At 36.6% G+C, this 17,107-nt stretch overlaps 1 protein-coding gene across 1 annotated transcript in view; it reads right to left on the bottom strand.

The window, feature by feature from the left end:
• The window catches only part of GABBR2 (gamma-aminobutyric acid type B receptor subunit 2), a 350,484-nt gene that overhangs the window by 122,436 nt on the left and 210,941 nt on the right, over window positions 1–17,107 (bottom strand). The window contains exon 13 of the mRNA XM_053976709.1: window positions 6,913–7,035. Coding sequence (XP_053832684.1) covers window positions 6,913–7,035 — 123 coding nt within the window. The remainder of the gene's footprint in view (window positions 1–6,912; window positions 7,036–17,107) is intronic.

Genomic DNA, 17,107 nt, shown 5'->3' with positions numbered 1-17,107 from the left:
ACATCTGTGCAGCTGAATTCAAATTTTCACATAACTTTCACCAAAAAAAATGTAGGGACAAAGCAATTTTAAAAGACAAAAGTCTTTCCTAAGGAAATGTTTTATACTTGATGACCAGAGCTCTTACTTAACTAGTCCATCAGGGTACAGCACCGTGCTCACCTCGGACTTTCACACTTAATATATGCACTCCTTCCTGAGTAGTCTTTACATCCCATCTCAGTTATTTTTGCATAACTCTTACTTACCATTGACTTTGAATTATTATTGTGAGTAACTTTTAGAATTGTATATCTATATATAGTAAAATTCATGTACAGCCCAAGGAACAGCTCAGTAGTATTAATTTCTTCAGGTTCTTAGAGCAGTCCCACAGAAAAGACAATCAGATACCCAGGAACAATATTTATTCCTCCAGTCCTGTTGTACTTACATCCATCTATTGAGGATATACTCCACATATCTGGGTGCTCAGAGAGCCGTGTCAAGCCAGCTAATGTGTGTGGTTTTGTTGTGGGTTAGTTATTTAAATGAAAACTGTAGGCAATTATAATTGTTTTAAGACAGGCTTTTCTGTCTTATTCAGAAAGATGTAATATGTATTCAATTTATTTAATCTATTAATAGATCGGTTTCCTCTAGCTGAACTTAAATCTATAATTCCACCTTCCTCTATATCAGAAAGAGTTACCATCACAAACAAGACAACATTTATTTTTACTGCTGCAGCTCCAATAAGGGAAGAGCATTTCATTTTATGTTAAGCTTTGCAATGTCTGTCCCGTATTTTTCAAAGTCAGCCCTCGTTTATATTTTCTGAAATAACTTGATATAACCTCTTCCACTGAACAATACAGGCACCAGCACAAAGACTGGGACTTGTCCTGAAGGACCCTACTGGCAACATGCCTCCTTACTAGAAAATGAACTTTTATTTATTTCTTAATTCTGTTTCCTTATTCTAAAGAACTTCATACCCAGTTGAGGGCTTCTCTCTTATTCCATGTCTATTTCCTTTCTGTGAGAGCCTTTGATGAAAGAAATTGACGAGTCCTTTTTTTGAGACCTAGCTGACTGTGTCAGCTTCTATTCATGTCTGCTGGCTTCTTCAATGGACTTCACTAAGTTTTTACGACTTGTTCCTTCACAAGTTTGGTGTCAACTACTCCACAATGTAGCATATCAATTTCTAATCCTACTCCTGATTATAATTCTTATAAATTGGCCTACTACATTAACATACAAATTTAAAGTTTCTACTCTGTCTTGAAAACATGGCAAGATATTTGCAACATTTTGCTCAGATATCAAAGCAGTTCTGAGCTAATGATTACATACTGTTGTCAGTAGTCTGACAATTATTCTTTTGAATTGCTATAGAAAACCTGGGAGAATAGAATCTTTTTCCATTGATTTATTTCTGATCAGTTTCCCTATTCCTTCCAGCAACTCCAGTCACTCCTCAGTGAGTTCATCAAAAGGGTTCTAGCACAGAAATCTCCACAAATCCTTCCACTAAGAATTTTGCTGAACAAAGCAGCAACGCAATCATTTAATCATTCTACATAGCCTTATTTTCTGCAAGTAATGATCTTCTATTCTGCTTAAATATTATTCCCAAGATTCCATGGCAAACTTGCTGCTACTGGTATTTACAGAAAGATTTATTATTCTTTTTTCATTCATTGTAAGATGCTTTTTTAGACTGCTTTATTTTCTTCTACATTTAACTTACCAGACATTATGATCCTGTGTATTTTCCCCATTTGGATATAATTTTTTTTTTTTTGAAGGATGTCTTCTTGCTGTTTTGTCACACTGAGTCTTTTCTTTTTCAAGTCTTACTTGATGTGTGGCATGAATTTACTCTGTGTCTCACATATAAAGTTCTTAATACTCTTTAAACCACCTGTAAACATTTAACTCTCTACAGTTTACTCTTTAGCCTCTCTTTAAGACACTTCCTTAATTTAATGTTCTTCTGCTTTCTGAAGGTGAGTACCACTCTACAGACCTTTTTTGGCTGTTGCTTTTTCAAAGCTATCAAAACTAAGAACAATTTATTTGTAGCTATGGAAAACTGAGTTATCAAGACTTTGGAACAGATTCTGTGTGCTATTCAGAATGAAATCAAGGGTTAAGTCTCTGCCTGTGGGTTCTTTAATCTGTTGAATTACAAATAAATTAGTCTGAGCAGCACATTTGTCCAGTTTACATAGCCTTTTTTTTGGTTTTGCAATGTTTTTGAGTCCCTCAGCATATCAGTCAAAGCTGACCTTCTGGCTTGTTGTGTAGTAACATGTCTGGCAGTATTGTTATAGACTTGTAATACATAGGAATTCTGTCTCAGTCACTGAAATTATTAATTTGGTAATATGAATTGACTTTTCTTTAACATACTGCACTACTCTGACACTGGCATGGCCTACTAATTTTTCCTGCATATTGGTATTTTTGTTATTACAATATCCTCATATAAAGTTTCCTCATATTGGTTTCTGCATTTTACATTTATATCAATGCTAGAAGCCCAAATAGGATTGCTTTTTCTCTTCTGTGTCTTCTAAAATGGCATCTCATTCAGATTTTTTTCTCTATTTCATGTTTATTACCATCCCAGGACAAATTAGGGTGAAACCTTAAATACTGGTATTCCAGATACCAGAACGAAGTTTATTTTTAAATATTGATGATGCTAGCATAAGAATGCATAAGAGGAAACATCACAGAAATAACTACTTAATTGGTACTAAGACATCAAGGACTACAAAGGCTGCTGCCCTGGATAAATGCTTTAAAATTTTACAAGAAATATTGGCATCCAGTATGCAAGATACTACTTTCATTGAATCTATCACTAATGCAAGATATTTTTACCTTGGGAATTATAAAAGGTAGTCCATTTCCTCTAAAAGTTATTATTTATTAAACATTATCACTGTCTACTTTCCAGGGCCACAGAGATCCAATCTGTTTCATAGATATTTGTGTTGGGAGAAGATAAGCCAGTCAGAGGCTTTCAAGCTGAACTCTAGAGTAAAAGATTTACTACACCATAGAATCACAGAATATTCTGAGTTGGAAGGGACCCACAAGGATCACCAAGTCCAGCTCTTAAGTGAATGGACCATACAGGAACTGAACGCATGGCCTTGGCATTATCAGTACCATGCTCTGACTAGCTGAGCTAATTGTGAGCAAGAGGCGAGTGTGAGTGCATGTGTACACATGGACCCTTTCAACTGCACGAAGTACATGATTGAATTATGATATGGCTGTTGCACAGACTCCACTTTCTAACGGATTTTGCTATTTCAGACTGTGATATCATTCCAACACAGCTGAGCAACTGAAACTAGGGGGACCTGGTTTCCTAAATATTTTTTGTCTTGTGGCTGGGTTCTCTTCAGCTAAGAGTGAAGCTCTCATGTAGCAGGTCATTTAAAATATCTGTTTTTAGACAAGGGGATAAACTCACTCTCTGACCCTTCTCTTAGAGGAGACACTGTCAGAACCTCTCCTCCACACAGCTGGCTGTTTCCAGCAAGTCTGTTGCGGTTCTACGTCCTTTAGAGCTGTATCTGCTCAAATTTGTCACATTTGACTGAAACGGGCAAAGTTTGTTAGGCAGTAGGAAAAAAAAATCACACAGAGCACCCTAGCACATAAACATTGTCTTCTTAAGAAAGCAGGTCAAAAAGCAAACTGGTAGAGCCTTGCAAATCTCTTCTACAGCAGCAACCACAGAAGCACCATAGTTCCTCATGGGCAGCCCAGCCAGTGAGACAGGGAAGAAAGGATGCACTCCAGTTCACATGACTGGGAGAAACAGTCTGGCAGAGACCTAGCTCAGATCTGAGCATAATCATTTTGAGTATGACAAAAAAGGTGAAATGATGAAAAAAGCAAATTCCTAGTTCAGCCTAGGAAGAAATTAGTGAGGAAAAAAAGTGATTGGTCTCTCCACTGGTCTGAAAAATTAGCAAAAGGAGAAATGCTACAGGCAGGGAAACTAGGAAAACAGATAAATAGAGGTAACATTATGGATTAATTCCCTTTTTTTTTTTACACTGCTGCTTGGAGATTAGAAGCCCTTTGTGTCATCAAATGCTTTTACATTATGTGAAAATTAAGACTACAGCACTCTTAGGAAATGTACATAGGGACACCATTATGATTCTTCTGCAGATCACTATACAGATAGGGGAGTTTTAACATTGCCCCTGCCTTGGCCTTTAACCTCTTTTCTTTTATCCAGCAAATTTATTGTCCATATACCACAAACTACTTCCCCCACTGATGACTGGAGGATCTGGATGCTTTATGGTTCAGTCATTAAAACTTTTAATATGGTGTCTTATGGCAGCCACAGATGTGCTTTTCCTAAAGAAACTATACCTCTAGGGTCAGGATGCCAGAAATCGGTCTGAAAAATGACAGATCCAACATTCCATAAGATTTCTGCCTTCTGTAACAGCCAGAGAGTCTCTAAAAATGTCTTAACTTCTCTTTGTATTTTTAGATTTAGACTGCCTATCCTCAGCTTATAAAGCATGGATTGCTTGGACTTTGCAAACAGCTCCAGGGTCACCAGATAGAAGCCAAATGCACAACTATCACACAGGAAGCTGATGAATATTCATAAACAGAACTCAAATGGTTCATTAGCTAGAATGACTGATTGCATTCATAACTTTGGAGCCTACATTTAGTTTAATCTTTATCACTTGGCTTAGCATTAACTGACAGAAATAATCCCTTTAAAATTATTTCAGAGAATCAAGTGGGACAAGAAATTTCCGCTACAAAATATTGCTGAAATAAAACAGAAACTTGCCACCATTAGTGTTTACTATGTGGCAAGTATTTTTCAAACACATAAAAGATAATATGTGCTCAATCAAACTCAAATAAAGAATTCACCATTACACTTTAGAAACCTAAAAATTAAAAAATAATACAACAACAACAATAACAACAACCAGCAACAATAATAATTATAGCAGTGGAGACAATTGTCATTTGCTTTCACACAGGATTTTTTGAGACCCGAAGAGGTGTGCTTCAGGAAAGTAAATTGAAGTCCACCTCACTGCTTTTATAGTAACATTTTATGCACATACAATATTTTAGTGACTACATTTACTAGCATGATACTTTTATTTCCCTCCTACCCCAAATCCATTAGCTTAAAAAATATTCTGCACAACTTACAGTAATAGCTAAGAGCTCTAACAGTAAGTTCAAGCCTATTGGCTGAGGGATCAAAATATCAAACATTGTCATGTATGCATTCAGTGAGTGTCACTCTGCATGGGCTTATATAATTCCAGAAGAATTTCAGTTCTTATGCAAAGCTCAGACAACTGGTGTGCAGCCCCATGGTCTGGAAAGCCCCAAATGTGGAAAAAACACACTAAGTTTTTAGTGTTATATATTAGATGATCAAAGTTCAGATGGAAATTACAATCATTTAAAACTACAGTAAACATTGTTTTTTTAAATATATGGTACTTAGGGTTTAACTTCACAGTTACTGCTGCTGTCTATGGACATTGTACTCAAATGAATCTAATAAGACTAGATATCAGGATTTTTAGTTCAAACTAAAGTAAAAAGTAAAATTCCTTCTATCTGAGATTATTTTAATTGGATTTTGTGACTATTTGTCATAATATATTTGGGTTCAGATGAGCAGAGAAAATGTTCACAATACTGACAACTGAAATATCACAATACAATTGGAGCAAAATAAAATAAACAAGGCTCTCAACAATCTGCTATGGCTTCAAGCTATACACACATAGACCAAAAGTGTCTCCAGCAGACAAATTTCAGTTACATTTTCTATTTTTTATTGACAACTGTATTATCTGGGAAGTCTTTCAAACTCTAGGGAATGACTGACACAAATCTTTTCAGATTCTAAAATGATTTTTTCAAAGAAATCCCTTGCAGTTTAAGTGGCACTGTTCTAAGGTATTTTCTACAAATTATACTAAAAAAGTAAAATTTCTCCTAATAAAATTCCAGAGCTACACTGCAAAGTAAGAACAAAGTAAAAGCAGTGGAGCTAAATGGTATATATTTTTTTGCAAATGTTAACATCAGAAGAGAAAACAACTGTTCTTTTTCTTATTGATTGCCAAGTATAGGAGAAGAGACTAACACTTCTAGATTGTCCTCATATAATCTAGTTTTCAAATATCACCAGTTTCCATGTTGGAGGCAATAAACTCTCAAACAATGCACATACAGATACATGTTTTTTTCTAGGTATAAATTTTTGCTGCCATGTTTCTTGCAGTCAGTTTGTCCAGAACACTCTACTTCAGCTCCACTTCTAGAAACCAACTAGAGTGTTGTGTACAGCTGGCATTAAGTTATTACCTCCTGCCTATCAAAATTGTTCGTGTGACCTTTCTGGGAATACCATTAAAAGAGGAACAATCAGTATGGGTGCATGCACATAAAATTACTGCAAATAAATATAGCAGTAGGTAACATAATTCCTGACCATCTCCACAAAGAATGCAGCCTAAGCAGTGACCTCTCCTGCACTTATCTTGAATGAGCTCTTACTGAAATTCACTAATGGGTTCTGATAATCTATTATTTATTGCAACAGACTCTAATAGAGAGTCTTAGCAGAGGACTCTCCTGTGTTTACAACCCTTGGAAATAAAATGTCTCACAAGTGACAGAAATGTGGCATCTGCAACTACATACACAATTTCTTTTGGTTGCAGTTCTTTCTTTTTTATTTGGTTTTGAAAACCAGAACCCTTCCTCCCCCGAAATACACAACTTGACTTGCTTTCATTTTACCTAATGCATCTTTAGCTTAATCTTACGGAAAGCTGTAGATTCTGAATATGCAACCATTAGTATTACTTGGGCTTGAGGACATACCTCCATGTTATACTTTTCCACTGTCCTCCTCAAAGGATCCACAACCTGCCAGCAAATCAGGATGCAAAGATCAATCAGTAGCATCCCTCCAACTATCCCCAGTAGCTTCTGGTCTTTAATGATCTGGAGAGACACAAGAAAAAAAAAAAAAAAAAAAAAGAAAGAAGAAGTAGGGAGATTCCCATGAGCCACAGATAGACCCTATACAGCTTTATTCCTATAAAGGGAGACAGACACAGGTTGCTAATAGTAAATGTTTTTAACAATGAACAAAGAAAAGAAATATAGAAAGTTGAAAGCAAGACAAATTATTTTAGTTCATTTCATGGTTATTAGAAGTATCTGAAGTGCTTTCCCACTTCAAAAAAACTTTGGGAAGACTCTCAAACATGTATATTGAAATCCAGGTTTAATATTAACTCCTGGAAAATGAGGAAAATATATTCTAGGGAGGCACTACTGTGTTTATGCATGCAAATGTGGAAAAATGTCCATCAACCTCTCAGAATAGAAGGCATTGAGGTAGTTTTCACTAAGATTTAGTGTTCACTCTTTCATAACCTTCTTGGATGTGGAAAATGCAGAAGCTATCAAAAGTTTATTTTTGAGGTTTTTTTGTGTCTATGTATTTAATATTTGCCTCTGTTACCCAGGGAGCAGGAAGGAATGATGTATTTTTTCTGTATTACAAAGGTCAGAGGCTTTAATGCACATCTAGTGTAAAACATGCTTTTAATTTTGCTTGGGGTTTAGGTTCAAAAAAGAAAAACAAGAGTTGCTGATAAAAATAAAAGTCCAAACCATGTATTAGAGTCTTTTATAACTGGATGCAATCCCTATGTAATTTCTACTGTTGTACACATAGCAACACATAAAAAATACACTGCAATTGCATTATTTCAGTTGCAAAGTTGTAATCATGTTGAAATATCAGTCTTAAATTAATTTTATTTCAGTGCTCTTGAGTCTGTGGTCATGGTTTCTTAATTAATATCTATCTCTCTTATCGAGTACACTAATCCGATAGTCAAAAGTTTTTGCCAAGTTGCTTTAACATGGACAAATACACACATTTTTTTCCAAGTTTCCATTCTGGGAAACAGCTGACTTAATCCAAATGAAATATTCAAAAATATTAAGCCTGAGAAGCTTAAGAAAGTTATGATTATTTCAGTTCAATTTGATGAAATTATTAGGATTTCAAAAACGCATTAAAAAGCCAGAAGTGTCAGCTAATCTTAATAGAGGCAAGGTTAGTATTCCTGTGTAGAATAAATTGTATTTGCATGACATTTTTATCAAGCTGAAGGAAATGATGAAAATGACAAAAATTTGAAACAATGTATAAAGAACTTTAGAAAGTCTGGTTTTCATATTGCTTGGTGTGATATCTTTTCTATTTTGGAAGATGTTTTGGAAACATTGTGCACCACTTTTTGTTAATCTGCTGGTTTATTTTATAGATAATTTGGAATAAACTAAGACTAAAATAAAGGCTAGAAATCAGAATGAGCTAAAGGACTCGATACAATATTTTAATTTCCTGAGATCTGTTATGTAAATCCATGTAGCTAGCATTGCCATAAAGCACGGGATGCTTTCCACATGTTTGTGGCAGCAAGGAAGCAGTACACCCATCTCAGAATTCTGAGACATCACAGGTATGTCTGGAGAGGGCAGGTGAATGGGGAGGGTGCAGCTTTCATGGTGATATGTCTTGCTGCTGGATGATTTGGCAAGGAGAGGAAAAGGTGCCTTGGTGTGCTGTGCAGGGGGAGGAAGACTGTTGAAATATGTTTCTTCATAAAGCTTAAATGAAAGCAGGTATTAAGCAAAGATTCTCAGACACAGCTTGGTCCCTTGTCTTGTTTGGGAAAACAGAACTATGTCTGACCTTTTAGCTGTTTATCAAGTGGCAATCAAAGCTGAAAAGGAACAGGTTAGCCCTTGTTAAAAAAGCCCACGTCTTTTTAAATCTCTTTTCTAATGCCTGCAAACAGGCCTTGGGTGAAATACATGGAAGAGAAAACAATGGGGAGTCAAGTCTATAGAGAATATGGATTTAGATGAAATGTTGACACTTTAACTCAAATTTCTTTGCCTCCCTCTTAAATGGCTAGGGAATTTATTGTACTGGCATATTTTAGTTGGTCTTCCTTTTTAACTGGTGATAGTGTTTTATACTGAAGTAGGCTGTTGAACTATTATGTGTTTAGCCGTTCTCAATAGTCAGGGACAAAAGGCTTTAAAAGACAATTCATCCCACCTATCCTGGGTAAGATTTAGGGTCAGAAAATTAGTGTTATGAAATATGTCCCTCCCTTCCTCACTCCCTGTCCCCCAAGAGGAAGTGAAGACAATTAACTTCAGCTAAAACTATGCATTTGATTAACTAAGAGCTATGTGAAAGCATCTTGCCAGAAATGTCTTCCTCTGTTCTTCTAAGCCAAAAAGGTTCCTTGAAAAAAAAAAAACTCAAAATATCTTATCTTTCAAATGGAAATAAGTGCACATTTTACCTAGGATAGGTAAGCAGCCTAATGTCTTCCATATTTGTATGAGCTATCTTCATATTGAAAGTAAGATTACATTGGATTCAGATTTACCAACCCCTGGTAATATTAATCAATCTGGCACAGCAATGCCAGAAGAGAAAGAGTGAAAGGATATTATTAAAAGTAGTAATACTGATAATCCACTCACAGAATCAAAATAAATAACTTCCTACTGATTATCACATTGCTAATGTTATCACATCACTTCTCTTTGCTCTTGTACATCTTTCATTCAACCTTGCACTACTGCAGATCAGTATTTTTGTTCACTTGTAAATTTGGTAACCTTTTTTTTGGACAGGTAGTTATTGGGAAAAGGTAAGAGTAGAGATACAGCAAACAGTTGAGCTCTTCCTTGGATATCCCTTGGAGTAATTTTTTCCTGCATTACTCTGCCCTTTTCTGGACAGAAGGGGAGTTGTATAACAGCAGCTGTCACTGGCAGCAGGTATTATTCATCCCTTACTTCTGCCAGACAGCCAGGAGGAAGGCAAGCAAAAGAAAGCCCATCAGATAACCTAAGTGACCTACACCAGCATGATGAGCTCTGTAAAACACAGTGGTGCTGATGCTGCTGCAGGGTGAGAGGGCTGAATGCAGGGCACCTGGGGCTGCCTCCTACACCCATCACAGTATTGCTCTGTCCTTGGCAAAACCACTGCTGGAAAAAGCTCTGAAGCACAACTCTCCACCAGAATGCTAGCTTTCAGAACAAAACACTGAGGTTCAATTATTTTTCTTTTCTGCCAGTTATTAGCAGCTTGCCCTAAAAAAGATTTGCCCTGAGAAATGCCACTGGTATATCACTAACAGTGCTTCTAAAAGGCTTGCTGCTCTCCCCCTTCCACCTGCAGGAAGCCCAGCTTTCCCTCTCCCCAGCCATCACTCCCACCCACTAGAACTCCTTAAGTTCAGTACATTCACTCCTCAGGAATCACCAGATGCACTGAAGGAGTCTTGACTCAGATCTTGCAAATCCAACAAATTCTCTGTCTGACAAAAGAGTCATGAGCTAGTGAGACTCCTCACAATCAAAAATGTAATTTTTCTTTAAGAGGAAGGTTCTCATTTTTTCCCTTTTCATTTTCCTTCTAGCAAACAGTAAATCAGCCTTCGGAGAAATACATGGTAGCTAATAAAATCCATTTATGCAAGTGCTCCTGAATCCCTGCTGAAGCCAAGCTCTCACACAGCAGCATCTGTGAGTCATATTTTCTACCATCTGTGATTGGATAGGTGAATCTGTCTCATCCTGGCAGATCTGCACACTGTTATAAATGCCATTGCCACCAGTCTGGACTATATATCTGATATGAAGTGATCTGTCCTCAAAATAAATTCACTCAGAACAAAACCTGGTAGGCCATTTTCTTCTCAGAATTTTCTTCTCATCACTATATGAGCAAATAAAAATTATTCTGAAAACTCACAACCATGAAGACTGATCAAAGTCCTTACTCTCCACAGACCTTGCCATCTGATCATAGGAGATATAAAAATCTGCCTAAAGCTCTGGGATAGAGTTTCTGCTCATGGAAACTCTTGAGGATTTTCTAGAACTATCACAGGCTGTACCACCTGCCATGGTAACTTCAACTGTCCATTTGGTTTTTATTGCATAAACCTTTTGTTGGGCTATTTTCATTTGCTTTCTAAAGCATATCCATTGTGTCCTGGACGACCCTATCATCCACCAGTTCATGGGATCACCTGGAAATTTGGCAATCAACAGTACTTAAACATTAGGTTTGTTTTTTTATAATTACAGCTAGGGAAAACTTTCTGTTATTTCTTACCTTACTAGAAACCAATTCTGAAAATGTTTATGACACAGACCTTAAAGCTGAACTCCATTCTAAACCATGAAGAAAGAGTCTTACATATGAAGACTTATATCTCCAGGATGCAACATTCGTTTTGTACTCTCTGATTTCCACAAACAGCTTTCCAGCATGACTGAAGTTAATTTACTCCTGTCTTTTCTTCAGAGCTAGCTTCCATGTTACCAGACCACCTCTGTTTGTCAGAATAAAGTATCTTTAAATTTAAAGCTATATGAACTAAATCTTTGTGGTTTGTTTGTTTGTTGGGTATTTAATTGAATTCATAGAAACACAGAAAGGCTGGAAGTGCTTTTGCATTTATTCATAGGTTTTTATATAAATATATATATCTTTCTTTTCCATTTAAAATGTAGGATCTTTTTGCTTAAGAAGGAAATTCAGTTTCTCTTATGTAGATCAACCCTGTCTAGTCTAGCTGACAGAGTAGTCCCTCGCCTTCTGGCACTATCTGGATAAATACTTAATGTTATTAATTAACTTTTTTTTCAGTTGTCTCTTTCCCAGACTCCTGGGATGGAATCTGTAGAGAGAAACTCTCTTTAAAGGATCCCTCTGTGAAGCTTCCTAGACCTTATTCAATTAAATTTATATCGTTGACATCAATTACAAAAGCCCTCAGAAATCTGAAACCAAATATTCTTCTCCCTGATACATATAGAAATCCTGCTGATCAGAGTCCCCCCTCTGAATTGGAGGGGAAAGAAAGAAAACAGAGTTTGCAGGGAAAAAAACTGTAAAGTCTGTGAGCTTGCAAAAGGGACCATAAAACCACCTGTGAACTTGCCTTCAGGATACTTTCTCCACTGCATAAACTAACCTTTAATTTCCCTCAGTATGGCTCAGGGACCCCTTTGGCTTGCTCCCCTACATTAAGTGGGTCGGCACAAGTGGGATGGTGCCAGGAGGATGGGGATGAAAAGTCAGTGGTGGGTGGGTGAACTTTACCCTATGTGGGCTGAGGGAGATTCTATCTTAGAGTTATTAAAGCCATTAATATTTTAGTGAACTATACTGTAATACATTCTTAATTTCTATTGTGTAATGGAATGAGAAAAAGGACTATTGAAAACACATTATGCATTGTTCCCAGCAACTCCACAATGTTTTTTTCAACAGCTATTGTGAGTACTTCCTATAATAGATTGTATGATTAGTATTGGCAATGCCTCAAGCTACAATTACATTAGTTTTAATGAGTGAATGCTAACATTTTAAAAAATGTGTTGTAGTATTAAGGATTTTGACCAGTAAGTCACAGGGAGTAAAAAGCTAAGTTTTATTCTCTTAGAGGTATTTTGACTAATTTGATAGAAGACTTGTATATCTACTTATAAATTAAGAAATAACCAAAACCCCAACATTTCTGTTTCCAGTGAGGATCTCCTGTGACACCTGTAGTCTAAGAACTTGGTGACTATCTTTCAGGATAGTGGAGTGCATGGTACTCCTGACAATAATGGACAATTGGATATGATCAAAAAGCTTGGCTTTGAGAATTAAATAGCTACAATCAGTAGCCTGCTAAAGGACATATTTCTAAAATGTGTCTTCACTAGTGACTCCTGTTTAGGATAATTGCTTCATTGGGCAGACTCACTCTCCCAGTAATGCTATTGCAAATGTGGATTTGTTGACTCTATGCCCTGCTGCCAGGAAAAGTAATTGAGTAGAAGTAGGAATATCCTAGTGGTGATGCTCCCTAGTGGAAGCAGAAGATAGAAACTTTTCAGAGGTTAGAGATGGGGAGAGTGGTGGGTTAAAAAAAGTTATAAAAATTCTCATTTTTCAAAGCCTGAGCTTCAGTTATGACTACACAGAACTAGAGAATTGGAGAGGATTGTTTTACTAACACTGCTAATCCAACCATAATGAGCACATGATTTATGTTTTTCGATATGAATCTATATTGAAAAATGGCTAGTTTTCACAAAACTATTTTGAAAGGACAAAAATAAAAACCATGTTAATCTAACAATGGCACTAAGAAATCCAACTTGACAGCACTAGAACCAACCATTCTTGCTCGTGTTCTGGGGAACAGTCTTAGAAAAAAGCCTCAACATTGTGTTAACTTCTGCTCACAACCATAACTAAAGCAAGATGTGCTGCCTTGAGAAACCTGCATATCCCACCAATACAGCAGGCCAAATTCAGCTTTGAGAGAAATGCACTTGCTGAGCTCAAGAACACATGGACCATAAATGTAAAGGACTTTCTATGAGAGGTGTGAATTCTCATCTTTGGAGCTGAAAGGAACCCAAACCTTCAGAAAAAAAAAAAAATAGGTGCATGAAAGATTTGAATGCTCAGCAAGAAATCTTCTGATTTTGTTTGATATAGCATTAAAGTACTTAGATTTTAATATTTTCTTTAATGAAAAATTCTCTGGGAAAGCATACTTCATCGTTACCAAATAGCTGAGAACATCAATGCACTTGATTACATTTACAATCCAATTTCAAGCTATTCAGGAATAAATTGCCTCATACTGTATAGCAACATGTTCTTTATTTCTCTGTCATCCAATAGTCTCATAATACATAGAAATTATGGTTGTAGCACCATTTATGAGAACTTACATTTCACATAGAGTTTTTGTTGTTTTTGTCACTACCGAGGTTTACCCTTATCAAGCTGTACCATGCAGAAATTTTCATACATAAATTACTTCAAAAGCAATTTTTTCTCCTGGATGTACAGTTCATTAGCTCAGCTTCTTTCTATGACATAAGCTTGAGATTTAGCTCCACATTCCATATTTATATGAACATAAATTTTAGAAATATGATTCCTGTTGTTCTTTGGTTGGCATTTTGGCTGATCAGCTCTTATGAAAACCAGGATGCTTATTTTACATCTAAGTTTGGATCCTAAGATTACACTGACTATTTTTAAAGCTTTGGAGTTAAAATTTATAGTTGTAGCTATTTGGGGAAAAAAAATCAAAATAATTTTGTTTCCACTTATATCACTTTAGGAAATACTGTATCTGTTTATTAATAAACCATAAGCCATACCTGAATAATTTACACTGCCATGTAAGTATCAGTGATTACTTGGTCCAGTGGTAAATATTCATAATGAAAAAAAAATCTTAAACACAAGCAAATTTCAAACTGTCTTCTTTCTTACTCTCAAAGACTGAACAATAACACAGAACATTTCTTTAGGTATCCATATGCTGGTTCATTTTCAGCAGATGGTCCCTAATAGATTGTTGTACTGTTGGTATGGTTACCCAAAGCGAATTTTTGGATCTTGACACATCTCCTCTCCAGACTTATGGTCTCTCATATATATTTAGTAGAATGCAACTGTATCCTAGGGGAAATCCATCATATAACTTCTTGTTATACACACAAAAAAACTCTAGCAAGATTAAAAAAAAATCCTGGAAAATATAAACATTTACAGTCTGAAAACTGACCTGGAAAAATATTTTATAACAAAATTTACAGAAAGAACTGATTAGATAACACAAACTACATTTATGCTAATTCAGAACTACGTCTACATGGGATTTAAGTGAATAAATGAGTTGTGGCCTGTGAGGTTCTGACCTAAAACCTCTGTCAACGTAATCTGGAGAATTTTACTTCATCTATTTTTAAAAGATTAAGATAATGGGCAACTTTTTTTAAACCTCGTCAGGACTTTAGTGAGGAAAAATATAGATTGTAATAAATTCTAAATTCCATAAGTGACTTGAAAAACTTACAGAAAAGTTTATAGCCAGAGATGACATTCACTCTATAAACTTCCTCACAGAGGTTTTCAAGTGAGAGATGGGGATAGCAATCAACAGACACAAGCTGAGAAGAGAAGGCAGCAGCACATAAACCCATAACTGTGTAGCCTCCAGCTGCTTTCTTCTCTCTGTTTTCCCTGCTCAGGGACCCTGTGCAATCACAGGACCTGGCAGCTTCCCTGCAGCTGGCATCATGCAGGGTAGGAGCACACAGCCAGCTGCTGCCCACCCTGACCTGGGAGATGAGGATTGCACACTGCTCAGAGTAGCCCATGTGCCTTGATCCCCAGAAAGAGTCTGGATGGTTTCTTACCCTTCCCAGTTTTCTTTACACCTGGTTTTGAACCACTACGTGTACAAGCTATGGAGGTGGGGTGGCCAGATTTGTTAAAAAATGGAGTGTGAAGGCAACAAGCTAAAATGTCTGAGAATTCCTGCACTGCTTCATTCAGGTAATAGATTTGCTTCTCAGAAACAACAAAACAAAAGAATAACTTCTGAAAAATGTGCTCAGAGAGATTTCTACAACATAACAAATAATTCTGGAAAGTAGTTATTTTTCTTCATTTGGCACTTAACTGTCTTATACATGAGACCACCTTTCTCAAAACTCCTACTGCCTTTTTCATGAGACCACCTTTCTCAAAACTCCTACTGCCTTTTTCATGAGACCACCTTTCTCAAAACTCCTACTACCTTTCTCATTATGCATATTTTCTGGTTTAAGTGAAAAAGATTGTAACATAAAACTCTCTCTTTTACTGCACAGTCCTACTCCATGTCCAGAGCAGACTCACTACATTTGCTCCATGACAGTGGCATTCTATAGGAAGCTCAGGCTTCACTGGTGTCCTAATAATCCACATATGGGAAGAAATGTACATTGCAGAGATCCTAGCAAGCTGTAGTTTTTCAATTATTGACTTTTCAGCCACAACATTTTCATGAGCCCATTCTTCATAAAGAAAATGGAAAGAGGATTCAATTATAGAGAGAGCTGCATGCATCAGCAAGAGGAACCTTTACATCTTTGCACACCTCATCAGCTTGAGATAAAAGAGTCACTCGTAGCTATCAGGACCTGTACAACTGCATAACAGGAAGACAAGGCACATATTTTGCCTGTAGGTTTTATAGATACAAAGTAATAAAAAGAATAACAGCAAAATTCCAAAATCCTGTGTTCAGATTTTATGCCCTGCCCATTTTATGCTCTTGTGAAATAATTTTGGCCATTATGATTTGGCCAATCATAATTTCAAGTCTTTTCTTGCCTCTTTCTCCATTCTCATTCCTGCTTTCCTTTCCAAGACTACATCCCTACTTTTCAGGCCTCTCATTATGCTTCTAAATTTTGATCTTAATCTAATTTTAATCTAGACCTAGTCCTTCAATTACAGTTTGCTACTTAAATGCCATACTCAGGCACTGCATTCAATCATCATACTCAGCTTTCTTGATCACTTCTTACAGACCTTCCTGCCTTTGCTGTCTTTGAAATTTATTTTCCAAGGGAATTTTTATCCAAATTTAGTCTCCCTTTTCAATAAGCATATAATCCCAAGATTTTCATCTTTTTTTTTCACCTGGACAGACTTCTCTCTTGAAGTCATTGGCAGCAAACCTGATTTCTCCTCTTCAGTCTCTTTCCTGCTCCCAGTCTCTTGGCCCTGAAGCTCCCTTGCACTGCTAGTCTCCCTTCCCCATCCTGCTGTCAAGAACATAATTTGCACATTCTCCTACTCATCTTTGCAAGGCATGAAGACCTCAGCTCTCTTCAGTACTCTTATAAGGACCTAGTAGGCCAAATGGATGACAATAAGTTTGCCAGATGGCAGCCTGACAGGCACAGCTGAGTCAGGTTAGACTGATAAGTCATTTTTGATGGTTGTGATTAGTTGTGTCTTTCTTTCCCTGTGATATTACCAATACAGAGAAAAGCTTATGAATTATCATAAAGGAGTAGAACAATGTTGGTAAAACTACAGCAGCAAAGCCTCAAGAAAAGAGGCTGCTCTACATCCCTCTTGTCATTATATTCTGTATTT

This window comes from Vidua macroura, chromosome 1, assembly GCF_024509145.1.
Source record: "Vidua macroura isolate BioBank_ID:100142 chromosome 1, ASM2450914v1, whole genome shotgun sequence".
Taxonomy (NCBI): Eukaryota; Metazoa; Chordata; class Aves; order Passeriformes; family Viduidae; genus Vidua; species Vidua macroura.
The sequence above is the reverse complement of the archived record's forward strand: the minus strand, read 5'-3'. Positions and strand labels throughout refer to the sequence as shown.